Here is a 26049-nt window from a genome sequence, read left to right as displayed (position 1 = left end):
TTGAGGTTTAAGTGTTAAACCTGCATGGCTTTCCTGGTGACAAATATCTTGTTCATGTTCATGAAGGTCAGATGCATCTTTTTCTAATAGCATTTCGGTTTTTGAGGGGTTTTGTTCAGACTGCAGTTTGTAAAACAAACCTCAAGATCTAATGAATAGATGCATGATGGTGACAAGGAGGAAGAATAAGGAGGGCAAAGTAAGGGAACTAAAGATAACAAACGTAGTCAAAAAGTAAAAGGATGTGTATGCAAAATTTAAGATAAAAGCAGACAGAGCCTTTGATAATATAAAGAAAGGGGGAAAGAACAAGCTGGTAACTAGAATGGCCAAAAGGGACCACAAACTAACTTTAGCGGGTGGAATTATTGAAAATCCCGTCTTTTTATACCTATATTAAAAACAAGGGCAGCCAGGGAAAAACCTGGACCTTCCATGGGGATGAAGGCAAGGCACTAAACGAGTACTTTGCATCCAGAGAATGACATGGAGGACAGTGAGATCAGTGTGGAGAATACTAATATGCAATGGCAGTGTGAAATTAAAAAGGTGGTAGTGTTATTATCAGGTGGTAGTAAATTATCAGGGCCTGATGGGGTCTCATCCAGATTATTGAGAGAGGCAAGAGAGGTAATTGCAGGAGCCCTGACAAAGAGTTTTCTTCTCTAACCACAGGCAAGGTTCGGGGGGGACTGGAAAGTAGCTAACGTTGTTGCTGTGTTTAAGAAGGGAAGTTGAGAAAATCCAGAGAAGTACAGGCTAGTGAGCCTCACGTCTGTGGTAGGGAAGCTATTGGAGAGAATTCTTCAGGATCGGATTTACTCCAATTTGAAGAGAATGGGCTAATTAGGGACAGCAAGCATGGCTTTGTATGTGGCAGGTCATGTCTTACTAATGATCGAGTTTTTAGAAGAGGTAATGAAGGTAATCGTAGAGGGTAGGGCAGTGGATGTTGTCTATATGGATTTCAGTTAGACATTTGATAAAGTTCATCATGGTAGGTTGTTCCAGAAAATTAAGATGCATGGGATTAACAGTGACTTGGTTGCATGGATTCAAAACTGGTTTACTGCTGGAAGACAGAGGGTTGTGGTGGAAGGCTAATAATCAGGTTGGTGCTCTATGACCAGTGGAGTTCTGCAGGGACCGCTGTTGTCTGTGATTAAATATATATATATATATATATATCTATATCTATATATCTATATATATATATATATATATATGAATATAACTTGGACGTAAGTATAGATGGATTGGTTGGTAAGTTTGCAGATAATACCAAGATTGCTGGAGGCATAGACTGTGAGGAAGGCTGTCAAAGTAGACAGTGGGATATAGATCAGCTACAGAAATGGAAGGTGGTGATTATTCCAAGCAGGAGTGATGTTTTGCTCTTTGAGAAGTCAAATGTAAAAGGAAATTATACAACTAACAGCAAGAACTTTAACAACAATGATGTACAGAGGGATTTTAGGCCCAGGTTCATAGCTCCATGAAAGTGGCAACACAAGTAGATTTAGTGGTAAAGGTGGCACATGATACGCTTGCCTTCATTGGTCGAGGCATTGAGTATGAGTCAGGAAGTCACAATGCAGATTTATAGGACTTTAGTTCGGCCACATTTGGAGGATAGTATGCTGTTCTGGTCGCCCCAATGCAGGATGTGTGTGGAGGCTTTGTAAAGGGCACAGAGTAGGTTCATCAGAATGGTGTCAGGATTAGAAGATATTAGCAACAAGATGTTAGACAGACTTAGATTGTTTTCGCTGGAAAGCCGGAGGTTGAGGAGAGGTCTGATGAGATGATGAGATGCATAAATAGTGTAGTCTTTTCCGGGAATGAAATATCAAATACTAGAGGGCATAGCTTTAATGTGAAAGGGCCAAAGTCTAAAGGTGATATGCAAGGCAGGTTTTTTTTTCATACAGGAGGTTGGTGGATGCCTGGAATGCGCTGCCTGGGTGGTGTAGGCAGATATGATTGCGGTGTTCAAGAGGTTTTTGGATAGGCACATGGATCTACAGAAAATGGAGTGACATTATTTAGCTAAGAGAGTTTGTCTGCATCAGCAAAGACATTGTGGGCCGATGGAGCCAATTCCTATACTGCACCATTCTCCATAACACTATTTTGCCAGATAAAAAAATGTTGGATATACTCAATAGATCAGGCAGTATCTGTGGAAAGAGAAGCAGTTTATATTTCAGGTTGAAGGCACTTTGTCAGGGCAGAATAGGTCAGGCTTTCCTATTGGAGAGAGAAGAACGGAGCCAAGAGCGCACATGAATGGCTTGGCCCATTCTGTTAGAGACAATATATCACCTAAATTTGTAGAATTTGACGTAGCCCAAATGTCTAGGATGTGCCCAAGTGGAAACTAAGCTGCTGTTCCTCAAGCTTACATTAGGCATAATTAAATCAGTGCAGGAGGCTACAAACAGACAAGGCAGGGTGGGAGTGAGTGGCAGCAACAAGAGGCTCAGGGCTACTAGTGGACTGCTTCCCAAGGTGGAAAAGACACTCATCTTCCATAGCCTCTTGGAATTAGGTAGTAGCTTTCAGCAATTTATGTTTCAAGCTTCAGATGTCAGCTGTTTCAGTGTTTTCTTTTTTGATTGAGTTATTACACAAAAAAATAGGCTGTAAGGTTAAATTCAAATAAGCAAATGTTCTGAAGTTGAGGTTAAAATTATTTCCATTGAGGGATAATGATGCTAGATTTGGGCCATAAATTTGTAGGCAATGCTTGGAAGCATAGCATTTAAATTTTATCCTGATTCCTATTCATAAAGTGGTGGTGAGCCGTTGCCTTCTCGTGCTGCTGAACCTCTATTAGAGGTATTCCCATATTGCTGTTGAATGAGGAATTCCATTCTTTTGACCCAGATATCCATGAAATGCTGATATATTTCTAAGCCAGAACGGCATGTGACTTGGAATGAACTTTGCAGGTGATGGCATACTCATGTGGCTTCTGACCTCTTCCTTCAAGGTGGCAAAGGAAATGGTTTTCTGAAGTTATGTTAAAGCAGCCTTGGTGAATTGCTCAAAAGCATTTTGTAGATGGCACTAAGTAGTCCTCAGAAAACATACCTCTATGTACCCAATTGCTGTTTGACCTGCTGAGCATATCTGGCAAATTGTCACTTTTATCATGCATATTTGTAAAACAGTATTAAATTCACCATTAACAATTAGCCCTTTCCATTTGTGCACCTGAGTCCTGTATTTTTTATCTATCATCAAACAAAATTAAGTTCCTCAACTACTCGCCTATCGACTCTCAAGACATTTTTCTTGGAAGGCTCCTGGAATGGAACAATCCACCTCTAAAAGTCAGTCTTGATGTTTCAGTAGCCATGAAGTTAAAACAAAATGACATCATCAGAATCGTCAGAATCCACTTCTCCTGATATCCGAGAGAGGCTTTGGCTGGATCTCGCTGGAAGAGAAGACAATTACATTTGTTATTGGATTCCAAACACTTTAATTTAAACTTGGAAAAAATGCATATTGGCCAGTTCCTGCTTTCCTGAGAATCCTTTGGAATATTTTGCCATTTGGTATCGTGGGTACAGATTCTTTCCCTTCAGGACAGAGCTAGATGAGATACCAACAAGTAATTAGATCTCATCATACAGAATGTCATATTGATAATGCATAATGCACCTTGACACATTGTGGTTTGCCTATCCAGGGCTGATGCCATCTCCCTGATCCTACACTCACCCTGGAACACGTGGATAAGAGAGACACTTATGTGAGACTTTAATTCATTGACTACAACTTTGCTTTTAATACCATTACCCCATCCAAGCCCATCACCAAACTCATTGGACTTGGAGTCTGCAAATGGATCATCGATTTCCTGACCAACAGACCACAATCAGTGTGGATAGGGGACAAGTCATCCCCTATGATAATGGTCCTCCGCAAGTATGCATTCTCAGCCCCCTTCTTTACTCCTTATACACCCACGATTGTGCAGCCAAGTACAAATCCAATCTACAAATTTGCAGATGACATCATTGTAGTGGGCCAGATATCATATAATGATGAGACGGAGTACAGGAATGAGATTGACAATCTCGGAACCTGGTGTCAAGACAATCTTTCTCTCGATGTCAGTTAGACAAAGGACATAGAGATCAACTTCAGGAAGTGAAGCGGTACACACACGGTATAATTTGATGGTGCTGAAGTAGAGATAGTTGAAAGCTTTAAGTTCCTAGGAGTAAATTTCACCAGCAACTTGTCCTGGACTATCCATATCAAAACAATCTCCAAGAAAACACACCAATGTCTCTACTTCCTTAGAAGGCTTAGGAAGTTCGGCACATCACCACCAACAATCACAAACTTCTACAGATGCGCCATAGATAGCATTTTATCGGGATGCATCACAGCATGGTTTGGGAACAGCTCCATCTGACGCTGCAAGAAATTGCAGAGAGTCGTGGACGCAGCACAGACCATCACACAAACCAACCTCCCTTTCATTGACTCTCTGTTCTACACTTCACGCTGCCCCAGCTTAACCAAGGATGAGCCTTACTCTGGTCACTCCCTCTTCTTCCCTCTCCCTTCAGGCAGAAGGTACAGAAGTGTGAAAACACATCCTTCTAGATTCAGGGACGGTTTATTCCCAGTTGTTATCAAGCAACTGCACCATCCCATCACCAACTAGAGAGTGATCCCTCATTGGAGACCCTGGACTATCTTTAATCAAACGTTACTGGACTTTACCTTGCACTAAACATTATCCCTTTTATCCTGCCTCTCTGTACATTATGTATGGCTCAATTGTAATCATGTATAGTCTTTCTGCTGACTGGATAGCATGCAGTAAAAAAGTTTGTTCACCTCAGTACATGTGACAATAAACTAAACCAAATAACCTCCCATATATGGGGGTTTTAGCACCAGAAAAAGTTGGAGAGAAAAGTTGGAAACCATTTTCAAACCTATTGGACTTTTTTTTTTTTTTAACTTATTGCCTTTCCCCCTAATTTCCCAGAAAAATGCCATAGGTGTGGACGTGAAAAGTGTCAGGTGGGATAAAAAGGTCACAGTGTGATATAGGCCTGAGTTCAACACACATTAAAAGATTTTCACTGTACCTCGGTACACGTGATAATAAATTTAACTAACTAACTAATGAAGGAGCAACAGTTTTTTTCTGCCTACCTATTTCATATATTAATTTCATTCATTTTTTTTTACAATTTATTAATCACACTTTTTTTTTAATAGTTGTAGCCAGCATGTTGATTCTCTGTTCTCTGGATAATAATAATAATAATAATAATATTTATTTATATAGCACTTTTCAACAAAACCAGTATTTGAACCAAAGTGCTTTACAGAGATTGATTAAATTAATTGAACAGATCAATGCAATAAATCCATACAAATCAAAAAAAGAGAAAAAAGAGAAAAAAAAAAGATAAGGGTTAACCCATGTTCTGACACCTCCTCTTCAAAGCTCCTGCTCATTCCCATCAAGCTGAGAAACGAGGGGATGGGATAAACCATTTGATTTTCTCACCGACAATGCAGGAGTGAACTTGGTGACTCATCCTGAGATGAAAGGAATTGTGCAGTTGGTCTGCTTCTGGTTTTCTTTCTGTCACTGAACTCAGAGTCCTCCTGTCTCAGCATGCAAAGATCTCCATTAATTCCATAGCATTGGCCTTTGTTATGCTTGACATCTTTAGTGTTAATATAGAGTCTCTAAAGGAAACCAAGAACCTGAAAAAAGTTTCCACAGGTCCCTTTAACACCGGTGACAAGTCCGATTTCTCATTCCTGTGTCTATTATTTGCCGTGGCTTTTCTGGTAATGTTTACTACTTCGTCTGGAACCTGCTCTACCAGTTTCAGACAGTAAAGATTACCACAGATTAGTTAAAAAATTGACATCCATGAGACAAGAAGAGACAGAAATTGAGGCATGAGGAAGAAATAGTTCATAGTGTAAATGGAAATAAAAGTACCTGTGGCCTGAATCCGCATGTTCTTACCCGATGAAGGACTGTTTGGTGAGAGTTTAAATTTATTTAAGTATCTTGCATCTTCTGTGCCTTTATGTCTGAATAGATCATCTTCTATTTCATCACTACTTTCATTATCTCTGCAGGAACCTAGAACAATAATATATAGAATTTACAGCAGAACTCAGCCCTTTAGTCCAGCAGGATTAATCTTTTGTTTGTGCTCTGTACCAACCTCCTGTCATCCTTCTACATCTATCCCAGGCTCCATATCTTCCTTTCCTTTATCCCCCACTCCCCTTGATGTTGATCCAGCTTCGCCCTTCAATGACTCTATGTCGTTCACTTTAGTTACTCCTGTGAAAGCCAGCCACAAGTTCTAACCGCACTCTGGATATAGAATTGTTGTCATTAATTCCCTATTGGATTTATTTCATTTTGTGTGTCTCCTCTGCCAAATCTCTTTTTCACATGAAGACCTAGCCTATGAAGGATTCACAATTGTGTTCTCCAGATTTGTGTTTAAACTGCATGGTGCTAAGTTAGTGAATAATTACTCCGGTTTCACACAGGGAAATACAGTGCAGGGTTTTAGAAAAGGGATAGGAATAAAAAGAGAATTCAATTATCATTTTAGCTTGATTAATAGCACTCTCATCTTGGGAGTCGGATGGTTCTGGGTTCAAACCACTCTACAGACCTGAGCAGATAATTATCCCAGCACTATGGAGTGCTGCATAATTTGGTTTGGATTCGTTTGGTTTTGTTTAGTGATGGAAGCAGGAAACAGTCCCTACAGCTCACCAAGTCCATGTTGACGAGTGATTACCTGCTCACACTCGTTCTATGTTATTTCAATTTCAACTCTCCCTTCACACTAGTGCCGATTTTTTGAGACATACATCTTTGGTATGTGGGTGGAAACTGGCGCACCTGGAGAAAACCCACACGGTTATAGGGAGAATACTTCAGTGTAAGACCAGCAGGAGATTTCAAAAGCTTGCCGGTTTGGTTGAGTAACCAAAATTAGCTAATTAAGCAGCGAATAAAAATAATTAAAGGTGTAGCAGAGCATTCTATTGGGAGCAATTAAGATGAAGGGAAGTGCTGTGTGGAGGGCAAGTGTGAGGCTCTGAGCAAAGGGGGTCAGGAGGTTAAGGTACAGTCTGCCAGGGAACTGCCCTTGAGGATATCAGCAGAGTGCTAACCCAAGACTTGAAGGGGATGGAGGAGTATTTCACCTTCTGGCGATTTCGCCCTAACCTATCTAAGACAACTGTCACTCCCTTTCACCTCAGCAATCGGCGCGCCAATGAAAAGCTCCGAGTGTCCTTTTGTGGTCAGCCAGTGCAGAAGTATATAAAATGATGAGTGGCATAGATAAGAGACACTCAGAACCTTTTTTTCCAGGGTGCAAATGTAAAAACTAAAGAGCATTGCTGTAAGATGTAAGAGGCAAAGTTTAAAGGAGATGTACAGGGCATAGAAACATAGAAAATAGGTGCAGGAGTAGGCCATTCGGCCCTTCGAGCCTGCACCGCCATTCAATATGATCATGGCTGATCATCCAACTCAGTATGCTGTTCCTGCCTTCTCTCCATACCCCCTGATCCGTTTAGCCACAAGGGCCACATCTAACTCCCTCTTAAATATAGCCAATTAACTGGCCTCAACTACCTTCTGCGGCAAAGAATTCCAGAGATTCACCACTCTCTGTGTGAAAAAGGTTTTCCTCAACTCGGTCCCTCAATGGGCAAGTATTTTTATAGAGAAAGTGATGGACGCCTGGAACACGCTGTCAGGTGGTGGAGGCAGATATGGCAGTGGTATTTAAAAGCTTTTGGATAGGTGCATGGGTATGCAGGTCATAATGGCAGAGGAAATTAATTTTACTTGGCATCATGTTCAGCATGGACATTGTGGGCCAATGGGCCTGTTCCTATGCTGTACTGTTGTATGTTCAAATGTTAATGTGGATAAAAATCCTTATTGTAGCTGAAGTTGCTGCGTGACTTTATTAAATCACAATAAATACATTCAACATTTGCGAAAGAAAGGCTGCCAGCTTTTGACACAGCAGGTCTTTATACCTACCTGAATACTTTGGCTGGTGAAGGGCATCACTGGATTTCCTCACAATGACTGAGTTACTCCTGGTGTCTCCAGCAGACATGTTCTTTCTTTGCACAACATTGTGAAAGGGAGACAAAACATAAATGAAGGGCAACTTTCCTTTAGACTATCCACAATCAGAAAACCACAAGTGACTTTAGACAATGCAAAGAAGGTCCATCAGCATTAAAAAGACAGAAAGCGGTTTGACTGCTTCAGTTATATCAGTGCAGGTCAAATGCATTAGAAAGAATATGTTCTTATCGATAGCTAATCAACGATTAAGATTATTCAGCCATCTTAGTTTGTAAGAACCAGAAACAAATCTAAAGTTAATTAATGAAACAATTATTTCTTATATTATGTGTACTTTTAGCACCACTATCATGCTGTTATTCAACTAATGTAAGAAGAATTTCTATTGCATTCCAGCTTTAAAAAAATGTTTAAGTAGGTGATCCCTTGCTTTGCTCCCACAATTTATTATAGACAACATTTCTGTGTATTTGTGTAGCCCTGAGATCACTGGTCTTTGCCATATATCGGGGCTAAAATGACAAAGGATCTCCAGTCTTTCTCCATTATTCTTATCTTTGAAAACAGTTTCAACTGCTTTTCAGCACTGGCTCCAAAGCTCAATTGTCAGTTTTAACCTAGTCTGAACTCAAGGTGCGATTAGATGTGACCCATTTATCACCTGCATTTACTTGAAGTTGTCAACAGGTTTGGCTCGACAGATAGTGCACATAATTAGAAACTGTCCTTTTGTAGATCCTTTGACACCATTTGACTTCTATGCCTTAAACAGAAGTAATTTTAAGATTATTCAAGATTAAGATTATCTGCTCACTTGCATTTCACATTTGTTTATTTTGTATCTCTGAGTTGTGCCTTCACAGACCTTCCAAGTTTTAACATTGAATATCTTCAACATTTGACCAATTTGTTTGAGATCTATGTCCTATTTAATGTAAATGTCACATCCAGTAGCAAGACCCAGTGCCATCATTGGGACACGGCTACCAGCCTTGGAGGGCATCTACCACACACGGTGCCTCAGGAAGGCCGTCAGCATCCATAAAGACTCCTCACACCCTTGTAACGGACTGTTCGAACTACTTCCCTCCGGCAGACGTTATAAGGCCTTCTACGCCCGAACCTCCAGACTCAGAAACAGCTTTATTCTCAGATCTATAGCGGCTCTGAACCGGCCCTGCTGAGTGCCCCCCATCCCCCCTCGGATGGTCACGTCACACAGCTTATTTATTTATTTTACTCTTCTTTTACATCGGTTGGAAGCTGCATACTAAATCTCGTTGCACTGACGTGCAATGACAATAAAAAATATTATTATTATTATTATTATCTCATTCAGTATTTACCCTCCACAAAGTTTTTGTTTCCAACTTTTAAACCAGTCCTTATTCATTCCCACAAATGACCTTGAATCTTTACAGGTAAAATCACCACCTAAAGCTTTATCAAGTGCTTTTTAAAAGCCTAAAGACACAGCATCATAGGATTATTTTGAGCTGCCAAACGCTCAAAGGTACTGATCAGACAGGACCTTCCCTTTTAAATTCATCTCGAGTGCTGGTTATTTGATTATTGTATAAATAGTAATTGTTTGCTCCTTATAACAGTTCATTCCTAACACAGAACTGAAGTAAGAGAGTGGGTTTGGATTTAGCCCCCCCTTATATCCAGACCACCATGTTTCTTCATTCCAGTCTTCCAGTTCCTTCCCAGTAGTCAATAACTCCTCCACCATATAATCTATGGGGTTTCATGAACCTTCTTCCCCTAGAGATAAGCATATGTCCTGGAGACATGTCTATTTCACAAATTAAAATTGCTGATATGGGCTTGAAAATACCTTTATTTCCTTACAGATTGGCTCCAGAAAAATTGGGAAAAAAAGCCTGCTCTGTCTGCAGTCTGTTGAGGGATCTCAAATGCAGCGCAGTGCATCTGCAAAGAGATTTTCTTGATTGTCAGGAGGGGAGAGGGGGGAGGTGGTAGGGGATGGGGCGTACTACATGGGGTCCCAATCTTACACTTCTCAATCTAGACAAATCTTTCTTAGAGACTCAGCGGTGACAACTGGTAGAAATGGGATAGCACAGTGCATGAAAGGTGGTCCCTCAAGAATCTACCAAAATCATGTCCCAGTCTTACCTTCCTTTGAGATACCGTGACCGAGTCAGATGAGCCCTGAAGGAGGATTGGATTAAGGAGATGGCCTCATCTCTCTCATCGCCTGTCTGGATTTGGTTTTGAATAGTGTTGTTGTGAGAAATGTCAGGACTCTGAAATCAAAATATATTGCAAAATACACATTACAAAATGCAGCTCACAATTGCATGAATTTAAATCCGTCACCCATCTATGTTATTTTTAATAACAGTTCCACCATTTCCTTTCCACTTCACGATTATCTAGATTTTCCTTAAATATTTTCATGGCATTTATCTCACTCTCTCTATGTGGTAATAAGGTTCACATTCTTACCCATTTTCTTGGTAAAATCATGTTCTTTAGGTTACTTACATGACTTTAAAGTAAAGTCTTTAGAGATACAACGTGAAAACAGGCCTTTCTTCCCAGCGATCATCCCGTACACTAGCATTATCCTACACATTAAGGACAATTTACAGAACCCAATTAACCTACAACTTGTACGTCTTTGTAGTGTGGGAGAAAAGTGGAGGAAACCCGCGCGGTCACAGAGAGAACGTCCAATCTCCGGACATACAGCACCTGTAATCACGATCAAATCTGTAAGGCAGCAAATCTGCCACTGTGTCACACCAAACTTATTAGTAACATTATTATGGTCCTTATCAAGTAGAAACATCTTTTACACATCCAATTGTTGGAATTGTCAAAATTCAAGCCTCTTTAGCTCTGATTACCTGTTCCAATTTGCATGTCCCTGTTATGCTGTGTCAATATCATTCACTCCTTAAATTCATTCCACACGTAAACTTGCAAACAGTGTTGTCATTAATTGCAACATGAAGCACAGCAATTCTTCTTTTGACTTGGTATTAATTATGATATAAACAGAAAATACTGGAAAACATTCAACAGAGTAGGCAGCATTGGTCACGAAAAGAGTTAACATTTCCTGGAAATAATTATTCATCAGAACAAGTCATTGATGTTCTGATAACATGTCACTGACGTATTGTTAGTATAGCTCGCTAACTCTTTGCTGATGCTGCTAGACCTACTCAGTATTTCCAGCATTCTGTGCTTATATTTCAGATTTCCAGCATCTATTGCATTTTGTTTCTGTAACAATGATAGTGGGAACATTCTCCTCTGTTTAATGAGTCTAGTTTAGATACCAGGGCTGTGGAAGTTCCCATGTGGTGTTAAATACCTTGTATTGCCAAGAGGAGGCTCCAGGCATCTGCTTCAGATTTACAGAGTACATGTCCTCGAACTTCTGCCGTGCTGTGTGCCCCCGTGCACAAGCTTGAATCATAGTAATAGCCTGGAGAAAACCAAAAGGATTGAGTGTTCATATCCAAAAAAGTTTAAAGTCCACTTCAAAGTAGAACCTACAAAATGTCCACACTAAGTGATGTTAACAGTAAATAACTTCTTTAATCTCTGATGTGGCATAATTGTTTACAGATAACTTTTTGCAGATCCCACCCTCATTTCGTCAAAAGCAAACAACTGCAGAGGCAGCCATTGTGCCTCTAAAGCTTGTTTTGCCATTCAATTGATCTATACCTTAACTACACTTAATCTACACTTCATGCTGCCTCGGCAGGGCCACGTGCACTCTCACCATGGCCACTTCCTCTTCTCCCCCATCCTATTAGACAATAGGTACAGAAGTTTGAAAATGCAAACCTCCAGATTCAGGGACAGTTTCTTCCCAGCTGTTATCAGGCAACTGAACCGTCCTCTCACCTGCTAGAGTGTGATCCGCATAGGAGAACTTTGAACTGTCTTTAATTGGACTTTATCTTGCACTAAATGATATACCCTTTATCCTGTGTCTGTGCACTGTAGACAGCTTGATTGTAATCACGTATATCTTTTCCTTGACTGAATAGTATGCAACAAAAAGCTTTTCACTGTACCTCAGATCACATGGCAATAAAAACTAAACTAATTGTATTTGTCCGCCTTGGTTAATCAAGCCACAATAATGTTGGAGTAGAACAGTACTGAAAATGAAACATTGCCCCTTGGTTAAGGAAAGATTGTCTTAAATATGTAGGTTGAGGTTTATTACTGTCATGTGAACCCAGGTACAGTGAAAGCATTTGCTCTGTATGCATTATGGGCTTGTCCCACTTACACAACGTTTTCAGCGACTGCCAGCACCCGTCATAGGTCGTTGCAGGTTGTCGAATATTTTCAACATGTTGAAAATTTAGTGGCGACCAGAACAAGATATAACTCTTTGGGCGACTACTGACAACCATACAGGCTTCCACCCAACGACATATCACCGACCAGGGTGTCGCCTGTATGGTCGTGAGTAGTCCCCTAAGTCGCCCATAGAGTTGTAGCGTCTTTCTGGTTGCCGCTGAATTTTCAACAAGGTGAAAATTTACAGCGACCTGTGATGGGTGCTGGCAGTCGCCGAAAAAGTCGCGGAAACTGGCCCATTGGCCCACAGAGTCCATGCCAAGAGTGATCACCCTAAACGCTAACACTATCCTTCATACTAGGGACAATTGTTACAATTTTACCAAAGCCAATGAATCTACAAACCTGTACATCTTTAAAGTGTGGGAAGAAACCGGAGCACCCGGCGGAAACCTACTTGGTCACAGGAAGAATGTACAAACTCCATACAGACAGAACCCGTAGTCAGAATCAAAATCAGGTCTCTGGTGCTGTGTGGCAGCAACTCGATTGCTGCACCACTGCCACTCCGGATGATATCCAATCAAATCAGCATGTAAAATAAATACCTGAAATTCAAGCCTTACTTATACTGTTGTGAAGAAAATGGGGATTGGGAAGATTTTAATAGAACACCAAAAGTCTGCCCAAAAATTTACAAGGGAAAACAAATTGAAATCAAGAATGAACAAGTAATAATTGAAAAAAACATAGTAACGACAAGTATGCAATAAAGAAGAGTAATAAAGGTAAACATGTTAAGTTATGGGGTCAAAACGATTAGTAGGGAAGTGAACGAGATATTAAACATGTTTTTTTGTTTGTCCTTATGATAGTTCGCTAAAATCATTCAGGACGTACAGTAAACCCTTGGTTATGATAAATGGGGTTTTACGTAGGAAATTGAGAGGTTGTTGAAAAACAAAATAAAAGCAACATTTTTAGAATAGAGAATAACTTAATGTTGATATTCAGAGATATGTGAATCTTGTTCTGCATAAATTACAAAAACCTAGTATGCAAGTAGAGCAAGGAATTAGAAGAAAAATGTGTGTTAATCTTTATTACACAGGGGTCGAAGTCCAAATGTAATTAAATCTTGGTGTATTTGTGTAGAGCTTTGGTGAGACTTCAACTTGTCTTCACATCTCAAGCAGAATATACCTGCCTTGTGGGCAGTGCAACAGAGGCTTACTAAATCGATTCCTGTGGTGAAAACATTGTCCTGCGAGGAAAGATTGCGTAGAGTAGACCTACATTTTTTACTATTGTAAATAAACATGATCTCATTGAAACAAGTAAAAACTTGAAGCGCTTAGTAGGGGAGGTATTGACAGGAAATTCTTGCTCTGTGGGGCATAAACTGAGGAATTTCTTCATTGGGACATCTGTGATTCTTTGGAACTATCTACCTGGGAGAACTACAGATGCTTAAGTATTGAGCATTTTCAAAGCTGAGCGATTATTTGAACTCAGGAAAATCACAGGTGATATAATTGAACAAGTAGATAAAAAATGAAATGTATCACAATCTTTTCAAATGACAGGTCAGGCTCAATGTATTGTATCACCTACTCTTGTTCCTGGTTCTTGTGTTAAATATAAGCAATGCTTTAGAGAATGGGGTCAAACTTACCTCCAACAACTCAAGGTCTTCTTTCTATATGTATCAAAGAGAAAAAAACATAATTGAAACATAGACATAAGAAAGTGATTAAAGAGTTTTAAACCTTCCTACTTTTCAAAGCCACGTCTCCCATCTTGATAAAACTAAATAAATGTGCTATGCACAGCCTTGAGCTGATAAACATTATTATTAAATATTATATATCAATATAATTGATATATAATACTGGGGGAAACTGTTTAAATCTCTTCCCTGTCCGGGAGACCCGACCTTTTCCCTGTCGGGTCTCCGTAGTCGTTGGGGCCTAGCACCGTGGAGCGGCCTCCAACCTGACTGACCCGGGGGCTCGGGAGACTGCGGAGCTGCGGACTACTCACCATCGTGGGGCTGGCCGGCCTCGGAGCGTGGGGAGCGGTGGTGACTCGCTGCTGCAACGCGACTCCTGGGGCTCGGAGGCTCCAGCAACGCAGCCACAGGTCCGGTGAACTGGGACATCGGGAGCTCGCGGGTCCGGGGAGAGAGACCGCTTCCCGGAGCTCCCGCAACGCGACTTCTCCAGCCCGTGTCGCGGGGTTGGAACAACCCGGACCGGGACCGTACATCACCTGGCGCGGCTTCATGGCCGTGGGACTCACCAATGCCCGTGGGGGTTCCAACCTTGTACTTTCAGACCGGGAGCGGGGCCGTAAATCGCCCCGCGCGGCCTAAAATGGCCGTGGGACTTATCATCACCCGCCTGGGGCTTGGACATCGGGAGAGAAATTGAGAGCAGGGGAGAGAAAAGACTTTGCCTTCCATCACACTGGGTTCACTGTGATGGATGTTTGTGTGAATTTAATTGTGTGTATGTCTGTAGGACATTGTCTTTGTTTGTATGGCTGTGGAAACAAAATTTCGTTTGAGTCTCACTGGGGCTCAAATGACAATAAATTTGTATTGTATTGTATGATCATTGTTCCAAGCACCTAGCTTGAAATTGGGGAACATTAAAGGTCCTTTAGAGACTATTTTTATAAAAATTCACTTTACATGATTATGAGCATCGTTTGCAAGGCCAGCATTTATTACCTGTCCTTAAAGACTTTTGAGAATGTGGTGGTGATGGTGAGCCAATGCCATTCAGAGACCAAACCAAAACCCTGAAGGACATTGGTGAACCAGATGAATCTTCGTGACAATGCCGTAGGTTCATGGATACACTGCTAATCTTACTTTATGTTTCAACTTGCCCACACCGGCCAACATGTCCCAGCTACACTCGTCCAACCTGCCTGCATTTGGCCCATATCCCTCCAAACCTGTCCTATCCGTATACCTGTCTAATTGTTTTTTAAACCTGGTGATTGGCAGTGCCTCAGCCATCCTCTCTGGTCCTCGATTCCCCTACTCTGGGGAAAAAGACTCTGCACGTCTACCTGATCTATTCCTCTCATGATTTTATACACCTCTATAAAATCACTGCTCATCCTCCAGCGATCCAAGGAGTCCCAGCCTACTCAACCTCTCCCTATTGCTCGGACCCTCGAGTCCTGGCAACATCCTCTGTACCCTTTCCAACTTGACACATCTTTCCTATAACATGGTGTCCAGAACGGAACACAATACTTTAAATGCGGCCTCACCAATGTCTTATATAACTGCAACATGACCTCCCAACTTTTGTACTCAATACTCTGACTGATGAAGGCTAATGTGCCAAAAGCCTTTTTGACCATCCTACCTAGCTGCGATTCCACCTTCATTGGTACTTTCAGTGCTTCTTCCAAATTATGTTCAATATGGAACATATAAATATGCAGGCAAGAGTGGCCAAAGATATTAGTGTGTATTTAAATGACAATCTTGCAGTTGGGTGTTCACGGATATGACTGAGAAATGTTTATCTACATTCTAGTTTGTTAATCTGAATTTAAATTCCATTGTTGCTAAAGTGGTATTTTAACACAGAATAGAGAATTCTGGATTACTGACCCAGTAAGAACCATTCCACTATCACAATCATCACATTTCTTTTTAACTACCTCCCACCTATATGTAAACCCCCTCTCCAGTTTTACCTTAGCGAAGTCATTGTTCTCCTTCACCCTCCGATGATCTTCCAACTCTGTTTCCATTCTTTTCTTCACCCTTCGTTGATCTTCTAACTCCGCTTGCAGTCGTTTCTTCACTCTCTGATGATCTTCTAACTCTGCTTCCAGTTGTCTTACCCTTTCCTTCAGACTACTAATCTCACGCCTGCAGCACAGAACAGATCGATTTTTGCAACACAGCAGATCAAATTCTAACATTTGGAGATTATAATCCCACTCCTTTTGCAGTTCTTAGTTACAAAACCACCTTTGTGTTTTCTATCTTATTTACAACATACCCATTGGAGAAATAGGTCTCTAATGGTGCTTCTATATGACTGCCAGCAGATTTAGTTTGTTTAGTTTTTTTTCCAACAGGTTTATGTGTGAATTGGTTTTGGCTCACGCTGGGTCACACTGCACAAGCACTGGTATCCATCATTTGAATTAATCTTTCAAAGCTACACGGCAAGTGAAATCAAGTGATGAACTAGTGCAAGTCAGCCAAAAATGGAAACCGGCCATTTGAGGAAAAATTGGAGGAACGTGTGATCGCAACAGATATTCATGATTCATTAAAATGCAGCTTCCATGGGGACAAGAGGAGAGAGTCATAGTTATGCAGTGCAGGAATATACCCGTTGGTCAACTACATCCATGCTATAATAGATCTTTGGGACTAATTGCCTGAGGTCTCCATCATTGAAATTTTCTTAGCTCTTGTTTACATCTGCTAATTAATAAAACTAGATTGTAATTGGTGTGTCTACCTCTGAAACTGGAGGTTTTAAAAACACAGTAGTGAGCCATTATGATGTGGAATGTATGACTTGAAATGGTTGTGGCAGGTTGCTCAGCAGTAATTTCCAACAGTGATTTTTTTTGGAAAAGAAAAATTGCAGGGCTATAGATATGGGCTATAGCAGGGAAATTGGGCTAATTGACTCTCTTTCAAAGAGTCAACAGAATGGTCAGTCGACGATCATATTTGATTCTACGATTTCCATTATCATTGTGCTGCAAGACTGGCAAATAGTAGAAAGCAAACTATTTGGATATCTTTTTCTGAGAAGGAATGCCTATATTTTAATAAGTCCTTCTGATTCATTGCATTTAGCTAAGGAGTCACAAAGCATGGAAACAGGCCATTTGGCCCAACTTGTACATTTCAACTAAGATGCCCCATCTAAGCTAGTTCCATTTGTCTGCACCTGGCCTATACCCCTCCTAAAATCTTTCCTATCCATATGTCCGTCTAAATGTTATTATTCCTGCCTCGACTACTTCCTCTGGTAGCCCATTCCATATATCCACCATCTTCTATGTGAAAAAGCTGCCCCTCAAGTTCCCCTCTCACCTTAATTCAATGCCCGTATGTTCTTGATTTTCCTACCATGTGCATTCACCCTATCAATCCCCCCTTGATTTTATACACCACTATGTCTGATGATGGCCAATGAGATAAAATCCTTCTTCATAATATATAGCCTTCCAGGGCAGTCTCCAGGGATTCTCATCACAGCTTGGATAGTGGATGTGGAGATGTTTCCACTAATGGGAGAGTCTAGGACCAGAGATTACAGCCTCAGACAGGCACAGAACTCGCTATCAAAACATGGAGGGGACAGGGGGGACACAATTTGCATACACATGCACACGCGCACACGCGGCTTTGGAGGTTCAATCCAGCACTAAATGTAGCTCAACTGCCTGTCCCGCCGGGTTAACTACAGCCGATCCTGGCTGCGGATGAGGCGCAAGTCTGTGCCACGTCTCCCTCCTCCAATCACCGAGCTCTATCCTCAGTCCCACTCCTCCCTCCTCCAATGATCGCGCTGAATAATTATGTCCTGCCCCCATTGCCTGCTGACCTACGTCTCTCTCGTCCAATCGGCGCCCTCGATCAGCAGTCCCACCCCCACTGTCTCGCGGAAAGCGGAGATTTCCCCGAGTTTTAAAATCCGGATTACAAAAACCTGGGGGGGGGGACGTCCCCCATCTCTCAAAACATGGGGGGGGGGGGGGAAATGTGTCCCCTCTGGCCCCCCCCCGGGTTTTCTGCCCCCGGCCTCAGAATTAAATGGCGTTCCTTTAGGAAGGAGATAAGGAATGTCTATAGTTCGATGGTGGTGAATCTGTGGAGTTCTTTGTCAAATTGCAAAACAGGACTTTTCCTAATCAACCCCCGTCTTTCCAAATGAATCTACATATCCCTCAGAATCCTCTCCAGTAACTTTCCTACCAGAGGTCGGGATTATTGGTCTATATCTCACATGTTTTAGTTGGTGGGATTTCATTAATAGTTGTCCCAGAGGTACTTGTACCATTAGAAGGATTTACCAAATGTTTAGAAAGCGTGCACTCACTTGTTTTCTTCAGCAGGTTTATTCAGTTCCTTTAATCTCCGCAGGTCTTTCTCCATTTTTGCCTTTTCTTGAAGCTGTTGCTTTACTTCAGCACTGCAGTGCAAACATATTCAGGGTCAGTAAGATGTCGAGATAAAGCTGAAGATAAACTGTGCTCTCATCTTCTACTTTTTTGTGGCTATATCCAATTGAAAATAATCAATGGGATGTCTGACTGATCACAGACTTTGGCTCTCAATTTCAAATGTTTTCACCAGTTTTCTTTACTGGTGAAGATATCAAGGAAGTTATCCTCAAATCACTCTAAAGTGAATGGGCATTTTTACTCCATGTTTCATGACCTCAGGACTCCAAAGAGGTTTACAAGTAACAATTCAGTTTTTGAAGTGACTGCACGATATACAATTCTATTTGTAACTCAACAAATACAGCAGCCCATGCTTGTATCGAGAACAAGTCCTCATTCAGGCATGAGTTGATGCAGCAAGTAACAGTCATGACACAAACGTGCTAGGCAATGACCACCTCTAACAAAATAATCTTACAAAAGAGGATGCTTGGAACATGATTCCAGTGGTAGTGATGTGAGCAGATATGGAGGGATATAGATCATGTGCAGGCAGAGATTAATTTAACTTTGCATCGTGCTCACCACAAACATTGTGGGTCAAAGGATCTGTTCCTGTGCAGTATTATTCTATGTTCAATGCATTGCTAACTCTTGACATTTGATGGCATTACTATCAAGGAGTCCCAAATGATCAGTATTGTGGGGTCACTAAAACAATTAGTAAGTTGTTTAGATACATTTTTAAGAGGCAGGATGTTTGTACATTTGAGAGACAGGGAATGATTAGGTGTCTGAGGGGACATTGTCACAAATTTGATTGAGTTTTTTTAAGGAGGTGACAAAGGAGATTACTAAAGGCAGGACAATAGATATTGTCTTTCTGGACTTTAGTATGGCATTTTCCCACATGTTAAGTTGGTTTAGAAAGTTTAGGAATAAGGGATTCAAGATGAGCTAATGAAATCTAAAATTATCTTAATGACGGGAGGCAGAGAGAGCTGGTGGAACAATTTTGTTTTTTTTTGCTTGGACTAGTCTGTCACAGGGATTAGTGCTGGAACCTCTGCCGTTTGTAATATGTATTAACAATCTGGACATCAATGTAGGAGGTACAATTAATATGTTTGAAGGTGACATGAATATTGGATGTTAAGGAATGTGAGGAAGGTTGTCTAAGCCGACAGGACACAGGATTTAGATACCAATTAGTTGGAAATTTGGGCAGAGCATTGGCAGATAGAACTTAACCATGGTAAATTGAAGGTGATATATTTTTGTAAGTCAAATAAGAGTAAGACATACACAGTAAATTGGAGAGCATTACGGAATGTTGATGAACAGAGATATCTCAGGGTTGAAGTCCATTGTTCCCTAAGGTTGCAATACAGTTTGATAGAGTGGTGACATAGCATATGGCATGCCTGCCTTCATGGGTCAGAGCTAAAAATATCATTTTGCAACTTTACAAAACACTGTTTATAACACAGTGTAGGAAGGATATAATTGTATTGGAGAGAGTGCAAAGGAGATTGACCAGGATGGTTGTCTGGATTGTAGGACTTTATTCCAGACAGAGATTGGATAGGTTGAGGGGTGATCTAATAGTATATAAAATATCTCGCTCTCTTTATCCCTAACAAGTATATCTTGTTTCCTTTATCCCTAACCAGTCTGAAGAAGGGTCTCCACCCGAAACATTACCCATTCCTTCCCTCCAGAGATGCTGCCTGGCCCGCTGAGTTACTGCAGCTTTTTATTTGGTTTAAACCAGCATCTGCAGTTCCTTCTTACACAAGTACATTTTCAGGCCAGTTTAATAATTTAAGCAAATGGACAGAGTTTAACACCCCGACCAAACAACTACATTGATGTTAGTGTAGCATTCTTTGAGTATGACACTGTGTGTGGGTATGCCACCAAAAAAAATTGCATTCAGGTTTTTTAACTAAGATCGTAGGCTCAATTTGTCCAAGTTACTCACTCCTTTTTGGCCAGCTGGGTCTGCAAATTGATGCGATCCTCCTTCAGTTTCTTTGTTAGTTCCCGTAGGCGGTTACATTCCTGCTGATGGCTGATTTGCTGTTGTTCCTGTTGTTGCATTTGGCCTGTGATACATTCAGCTTGTGGGAGCTTTTCTTCCAAATTCATGCCACCTACTTTTGAGTTGCATGGCTCATGACTGCTAATTTTCTGTTAAATTCAAGAAAGAAACAGCTTCAATGAAGATAGTTCCTTTATCCTCAATAAAAATATTGAGATTTGCAAACCCTAATGGACAGAGAGCTATGCTCTCCCTGAAACACAATGTTCACTTTCTCCAAAACTCACTTTCTCCAGCTCAAGGACCTTTCGCACTAGCCTGCTTTTGCTCCATTCATTGTAGCCTGAAAGAGAATAAGTGCAGTGAGAAAAATAGTTAGCCATGTGTGACATGAATATTTAATGTCTGTGAAATTAAATTAGTTGACTTAGAAACAACATAGAAAATATTTAAATATTCGTTATTGATATTCTAAATTACTGTTTGATTATTTACTGATGGTCACATTTGTACACAGCACCTGTTATTCCCCATCTTGAAAACTGCATTCATGCCACACGTCACAAAGAATAAAATTGGCTTTGTAGTGAGTGCAATACAGGCCTGTTAGAATGATACCTCGTTTACATAATGAAGGTGTTACATAGACTAGATTTACAATTCACTGAGGGTTAAAAGCTGATGTAATTGAAATATGGCAGAAATATTCAGCACGTCACATAGTATCCAAAAGGAAGAAACAGTTGTTGTTCCAGATCAGTGGCCTTTAGTAAGAACTAATGAAAGTTAGTGAACACAAATTTTAAGGTGCTGGATGGGGGTGGAAGCAGTGGATAGGGAAAACAGAAGGGAAGATGCAAAAGACTGAAAAAACTGTAAATTGTGGAAATCTGAAATAGAAACAGGAAATGGTGAAAATGCTTAGTTGGTCAGGCAGCATCTAAAGAAAGAGAAACAGAGTTAAATGTAAGTGCAGGAACTGCTGATTATCTGAAATTGTTGAAGTATATTGTGCATCCATAAGGCTGTAATATGTCTAGATGGAGGATAATCTCATTGAGCTCATTGTAACCATGTTGGACATCAAAGACAGAAAGGTTACGTGGCAGCGGCAACAAAAAATGACAGAATGTCGGTGTTCGCCCAGCTCGGCCTGTGGACTTCAGGAGCCGCAGTAGGAAATGACTGATTCGGATGTCCAAGCCGCTGAGGATGTTCTTCTGTTCCGATATCGGAATTCCATCATCCCGGCGAGAGGGCCTGAACATCGGGTCGCCCATAGCGGCGACTGCGGAGGGCTAGGGAGGTCCCGACCACGGGTGAACATCAAAGAACATCAAAGAGGAGGATGACTGAACTTTAGTGCCTTCCCTCACAGTGGGATACCGTGTGGGGATGTTTATGTTATAGACTATTGTGTTCTGTGTTTTTTATTTTATTCGTCTGATTGTATGGTGACCACAAATTTCACTGTACCAATTGGTGCATGTGACAATAAATGTCTCTTATCGTGTCTTGTTCCACCCAGTGGTCTTGCACAGTTGAGGTGATATTCTAGAGGCATGCAAGAGGATTAATGGAATTAACATCGTAGAAAGACAGAACTATTTCTTCAGCCCAGAATTAGATTTAGATTGTTTAATGTGATATCAGGAATCATTTTTTCACATAAAAAAATAAAGCACCATGAGTAAAGATATTAATGGTTATGGCACCAGATGGATTTAAGAGGGATGATTAGGGATGATGTAATTGAATTGTAGAAAAAGCCTGAGGGGCAGAGTGGCCTACTTTGTTCCTTTATAGAAACCCCCCAAATATTCAAATTACAGCAGGGCTAGGAGAATACAGCATTGCATGAAAAGTTGTTCTTTCCATATCTGCATTTCTTGAGTCATGAGAACTGCAGAGAGAAACATCAAAAATATTGACCAACGCCGACCTCGGGCTGTACTGGATGTGGAAGAGCTGCTGCATTCTTGTTCCACGCTGGCCTTCAGAGTTTTATTCTCCTCTTGTAACTGTTTGAGGCTTCTGGATAATCTGAGGATTGTTGATTTGAGCACTTTTATTTCTTTCTGCAACTCTCTGCTTTCTACTATTGATCTACAGAGTGGAAGAAAATAGAAAAAAAATTACTAAATAATGATATGTTTACTTGTGTTTATCTTTTGCCCTCCATTTCCTTTTTGTTTAGGAGGAGATCCCCAAATCTTCCCCACAGGTATATCAGCTGAAAGATTTATGGAGTTGTAGGTTGGACCACGGGGCATGTGGACTTTAACATCATGAAGCCCGCGGTCTCTGGTAAGAAGAGGCTGACTCTGGAGCTCCATGCAGCGGAGAGTTTCAACCACCCCGACGTGGGAGTTTCAATCACCCCGACAGGGGCTTCAATTGCCCCGACGGTGGATGGTTTCACTGCCCCGACTGTGGGAGAACAAAGAGGAAGAAGTTTGAACTTTATTGCCTTCCATCACAGTGAGGAATGTGGAATCCACTGTGATGGATGTTTATGTTAACTTTTATGTGGTTGTATCTTGTTGCTTTTCAATAAGTTAAGCTGTATGGCAACTCAAATTTCACTGTACCTTAATTGGTACATGTGACAATAAACTGACCTTGAAACCTTGACATGCATGATTAAACATGCAATGTTTCTGTTCTGTACCAAACTCAAATAAGAGCAATATTTCCCAACATCTCTGCTCAACTGCAGCATTCTTGAATTTGTGTTAAACCCTGCTGCTGACACATTGGAGCATTACCGAAGATGTGCTGCATTATTGGAGACATTGACTGAGAAATTCTGCCTCATCAGGCAAGGTGTTTTGATTGTGTAATTCTACAGAGGGCCAAACCCATATTATGTGAACGACCCAAATACAAAATTCTGTTCCATACAATGTGTGCAGTACCATGTGCATTAGAATAGCTCTTAAACATTAAACACACAAAGTCTCTTGGCTTGGGGAATCAGTCAGGAAAGATTAGAGCTGTTGAAATACACGTTGGGACATGGTGAGGAATGCAAAAACACTCACAATTGAGTGGCGACGTGGGTGGGGGAAGAACCTGGATGGTGAAGTGGAGTTGGTGATGTTGGTGGGCTGATTCAGGTGTTGGGACATGGAAGAGAGCACAGGCACTGAACCACAACCAGTTTCTAGCACTAGCTTCCACTAACCAGGTTGCTTATATAGGTCCCCTTTCAATATAATTTAAGCAGTTGTTTTCATTTTCTTGTGAAAACTTGCTTCCACTCAGGGTTCCTGTTCCTTTGACTGGTTTTCTGGGCAGCTCTGTGCATTATGTGTCAAATGCAGGGGGCCCAGAGACAAAACTGCAAACTTCAATATGCAACGTACCTGATCACATTTGATTACCAATGAAATTCTATTACTCAAATAGAACATGGAACAGTACAGGAACAGGCCCGTCAGCCCACCTTATGTATGCCAAACATGATACCAAGTTAAACTAATTTCCTCTGCCTGCACATGACCACATTTCTCCATTCCTTATATATTTATTTGCCTATCTAAAGCCTCTTAAAGGCCACTATCATATCTTTATCAATCACCTTCCTGGCAGCTGATCCAAGCACCCACTACTCTATATAAAGCTTTTGCCCCACACATCTGCTTTAAACTTTCCCCCTCTCATATGAAAGGTATGCCCTCTAGTGTTTGAGATTTCCAACCTAGGAAAAAAGTACTGGTTGGTATCCTGATAATTCTATCAGGTGCTATCATACTGTAGCTGTTAGACCATGGGTTCACATTCTCTGTAATATCTACCCAATATTAATTCCTCAAACAGCATCACCACACCATATCTAATCATCACTACACTGTTGATGCGGGACATGTTGGCTGTCTTGCTTTCCTGCATTATAACTCAGTATAGTACATCATTGGATGTAAAGTACTGGAAGATCCAGAGGCATAGAGTTACACAGCACGGAAGCAGCCCCTTAGGCCAACTTTTCCATGCCGAGCAAAATGCCCAAGTGCTGACTAAGATGTCCCATTGTCATGAAGAATGCTAAATGTTAATTTTATTCTTTCACTGCTTCAACTAATGAATGCCAATAACTTGAGTAAAAAATAGTCTGGAACTGTTACTGAACATTTGGCAGGCAGCAAAATAATTTATAAATTGTAGATTAGGACCGAGACACTATTTTATACAACTCTAATTGTTTGGGGAGATCCATATTGCTATTTTCAATCCCACCTTTTTTTCTACTGGTCTCAACTTGTAGGCCTCATGTATATCGACCTGTGAAACACATTCTAGCACTCCTTCAGAATTGGGCTATTCTTCATTTCATTCCTAGCATTGAGGATTGTCCATTTTGGGGTAGAAGGAAGGCACAAGGCCTACCTTGCCTTTTGCCAGCAACAATCACAGTGCTACAATCTGGAGGGAGGTCCGTGGATGATGAATTCTCGCCAGCGACAAGAGGCAGAGAATGACATCACAAGATGTGCCGACAGTCACACCCTGCCGACAGCTCAACGCTTGTACAGCACTAAAGGACACAAAGTACATTAGCAACTTAGCAGGTCAGGCAACATCTCTGGGGGACCAGATCAGATGATGTTTCAGGTCGAGACCCATCTTCAGACTAGTTCCCCAAGGGACCACATTATATAGTTTGGCTTTGGCTTACCTTTTCTCTGCTGTATCGTTGTCCGTTAACAGAAGTCGGAGTCTCTGAATCTAAAAAACAGAAAAATGCCTCTGTAAAATATAGAAAGAGTTGAATGTAACAACTGTTTTTGTTTCTGCAAAGTGCCTTCTTTAAACTATGCATAAAATGCTAACAAACGAGTCAAATATCAAATATCAAGTGCAGTTCAGAGAGAACAATAGGCATAGCTGGGATAGCTGTCTGCTCTCAGAACCCTGTTGACTTATAATCAGTGAATTGAAAACAATGAGCCACAAACATAGAGTGCACTCACCTCCTCATAGTAAGTCTCCATGGCAATCTTCATCTCCTCAATATTAGTGGTTTTCAAATCAGTTTGAAATTTGCTGAAAATTGGAATGACATTCACAAACACAGGGTGAATGTTAACACTGTGTGAATAGTCAATGCGTGAAGCAGGAAACAGAGTGCACACATTCATGACCTTGAACTACAGCAGCAACTGTCACGTACACAAATAACTTGCATTTATATAAGACCTTTACATAGGAAAACATCCCAGGACCCTTCACAGAAACATTATCAACGAAAATTTAATGCGAGCATCGTAAAGAGCTATTACGATAGATAATCAAATGTTTGGTCGAATAGATACATTTTAAAGAGAGGATTAAAAAGGAGATCCCACACATTAGGGCCTGGTCAATTGTGGAGCAATTAAATCAGGGGATG

At 41.0% G+C, this 26049-nt stretch overlaps 2 protein-coding genes across 8 annotated transcripts in view; one reads left to right on the top strand and one right to left on the bottom strand.

Moving 5' to 3' along the window:
• The window catches only part of snx8a (sorting nexin 8a), a 114892-nt gene that overhangs the window by 36485 nt on the left and 52358 nt on the right, over positions 1 to 26049 (top strand). The gene's annotated exons all lie outside the window — the stretch shown is intronic.
• Positions 1199 to 26049, bottom strand: part of iqce (IQ motif containing E) — a 45251-nt gene continuing 20400 nt past the window's right edge. For 6 of the 7 annotated variants that reach the window (XM_055651382.1, XM_055651379.1, XM_055651377.1 and 3 more), the window contains 12 exons: positions 25631 to 25703; positions 25336 to 25385; positions 22600 to 22763; positions 20945 to 21000; positions 20598 to 20806; positions 18547 to 18639; positions 16169 to 16346; positions 14121 to 14144; positions 11496 to 11609; positions 10286 to 10416; positions 8090 to 8175; positions 5455 to 6145 (listed from right to left, as the gene is read on the bottom strand). In XM_055651382.1, coding sequence (XP_055507357.1) covers positions 5910 to 6145; positions 8090 to 8175; positions 10286 to 10416; positions 11496 to 11609; positions 14121 to 14144; positions 16169 to 16346; positions 18547 to 18639; positions 20598 to 20806; positions 20945 to 21000; positions 22600 to 22763; positions 25336 to 25385; positions 25631 to 25703 — 1414 coding nt within the window. In that variant the 3' untranslated portion in view covers positions 5455 to 5909. Of the gene's footprint in view, positions 3446 to 5454; positions 6146 to 8089; positions 8176 to 10285; positions 10417 to 11495; positions 11610 to 14120; positions 14145 to 16168; positions 16347 to 18546; positions 18640 to 20597; positions 20807 to 20944; positions 21001 to 22599; positions 22764 to 25335; positions 25386 to 25630; positions 25704 to 26049 lie in introns of those variants that run through there. The other variant, XM_055651380.1, reaches the window with a different exon arrangement.

This window comes from Leucoraja erinacea, chromosome 20 (assembly GCF_028641065.1).
Source record: "Leucoraja erinacea ecotype New England chromosome 20, Leri_hhj_1, whole genome shotgun sequence".
Taxonomy (NCBI): Eukaryota; Metazoa; Chordata; class Chondrichthyes; order Rajiformes; family Rajidae; genus Leucoraja; species Leucoraja erinaceus.
Note: the sequence above shows the minus strand (reverse complement) of the source record. Positions and strands in the feature narration are given on the sequence as shown.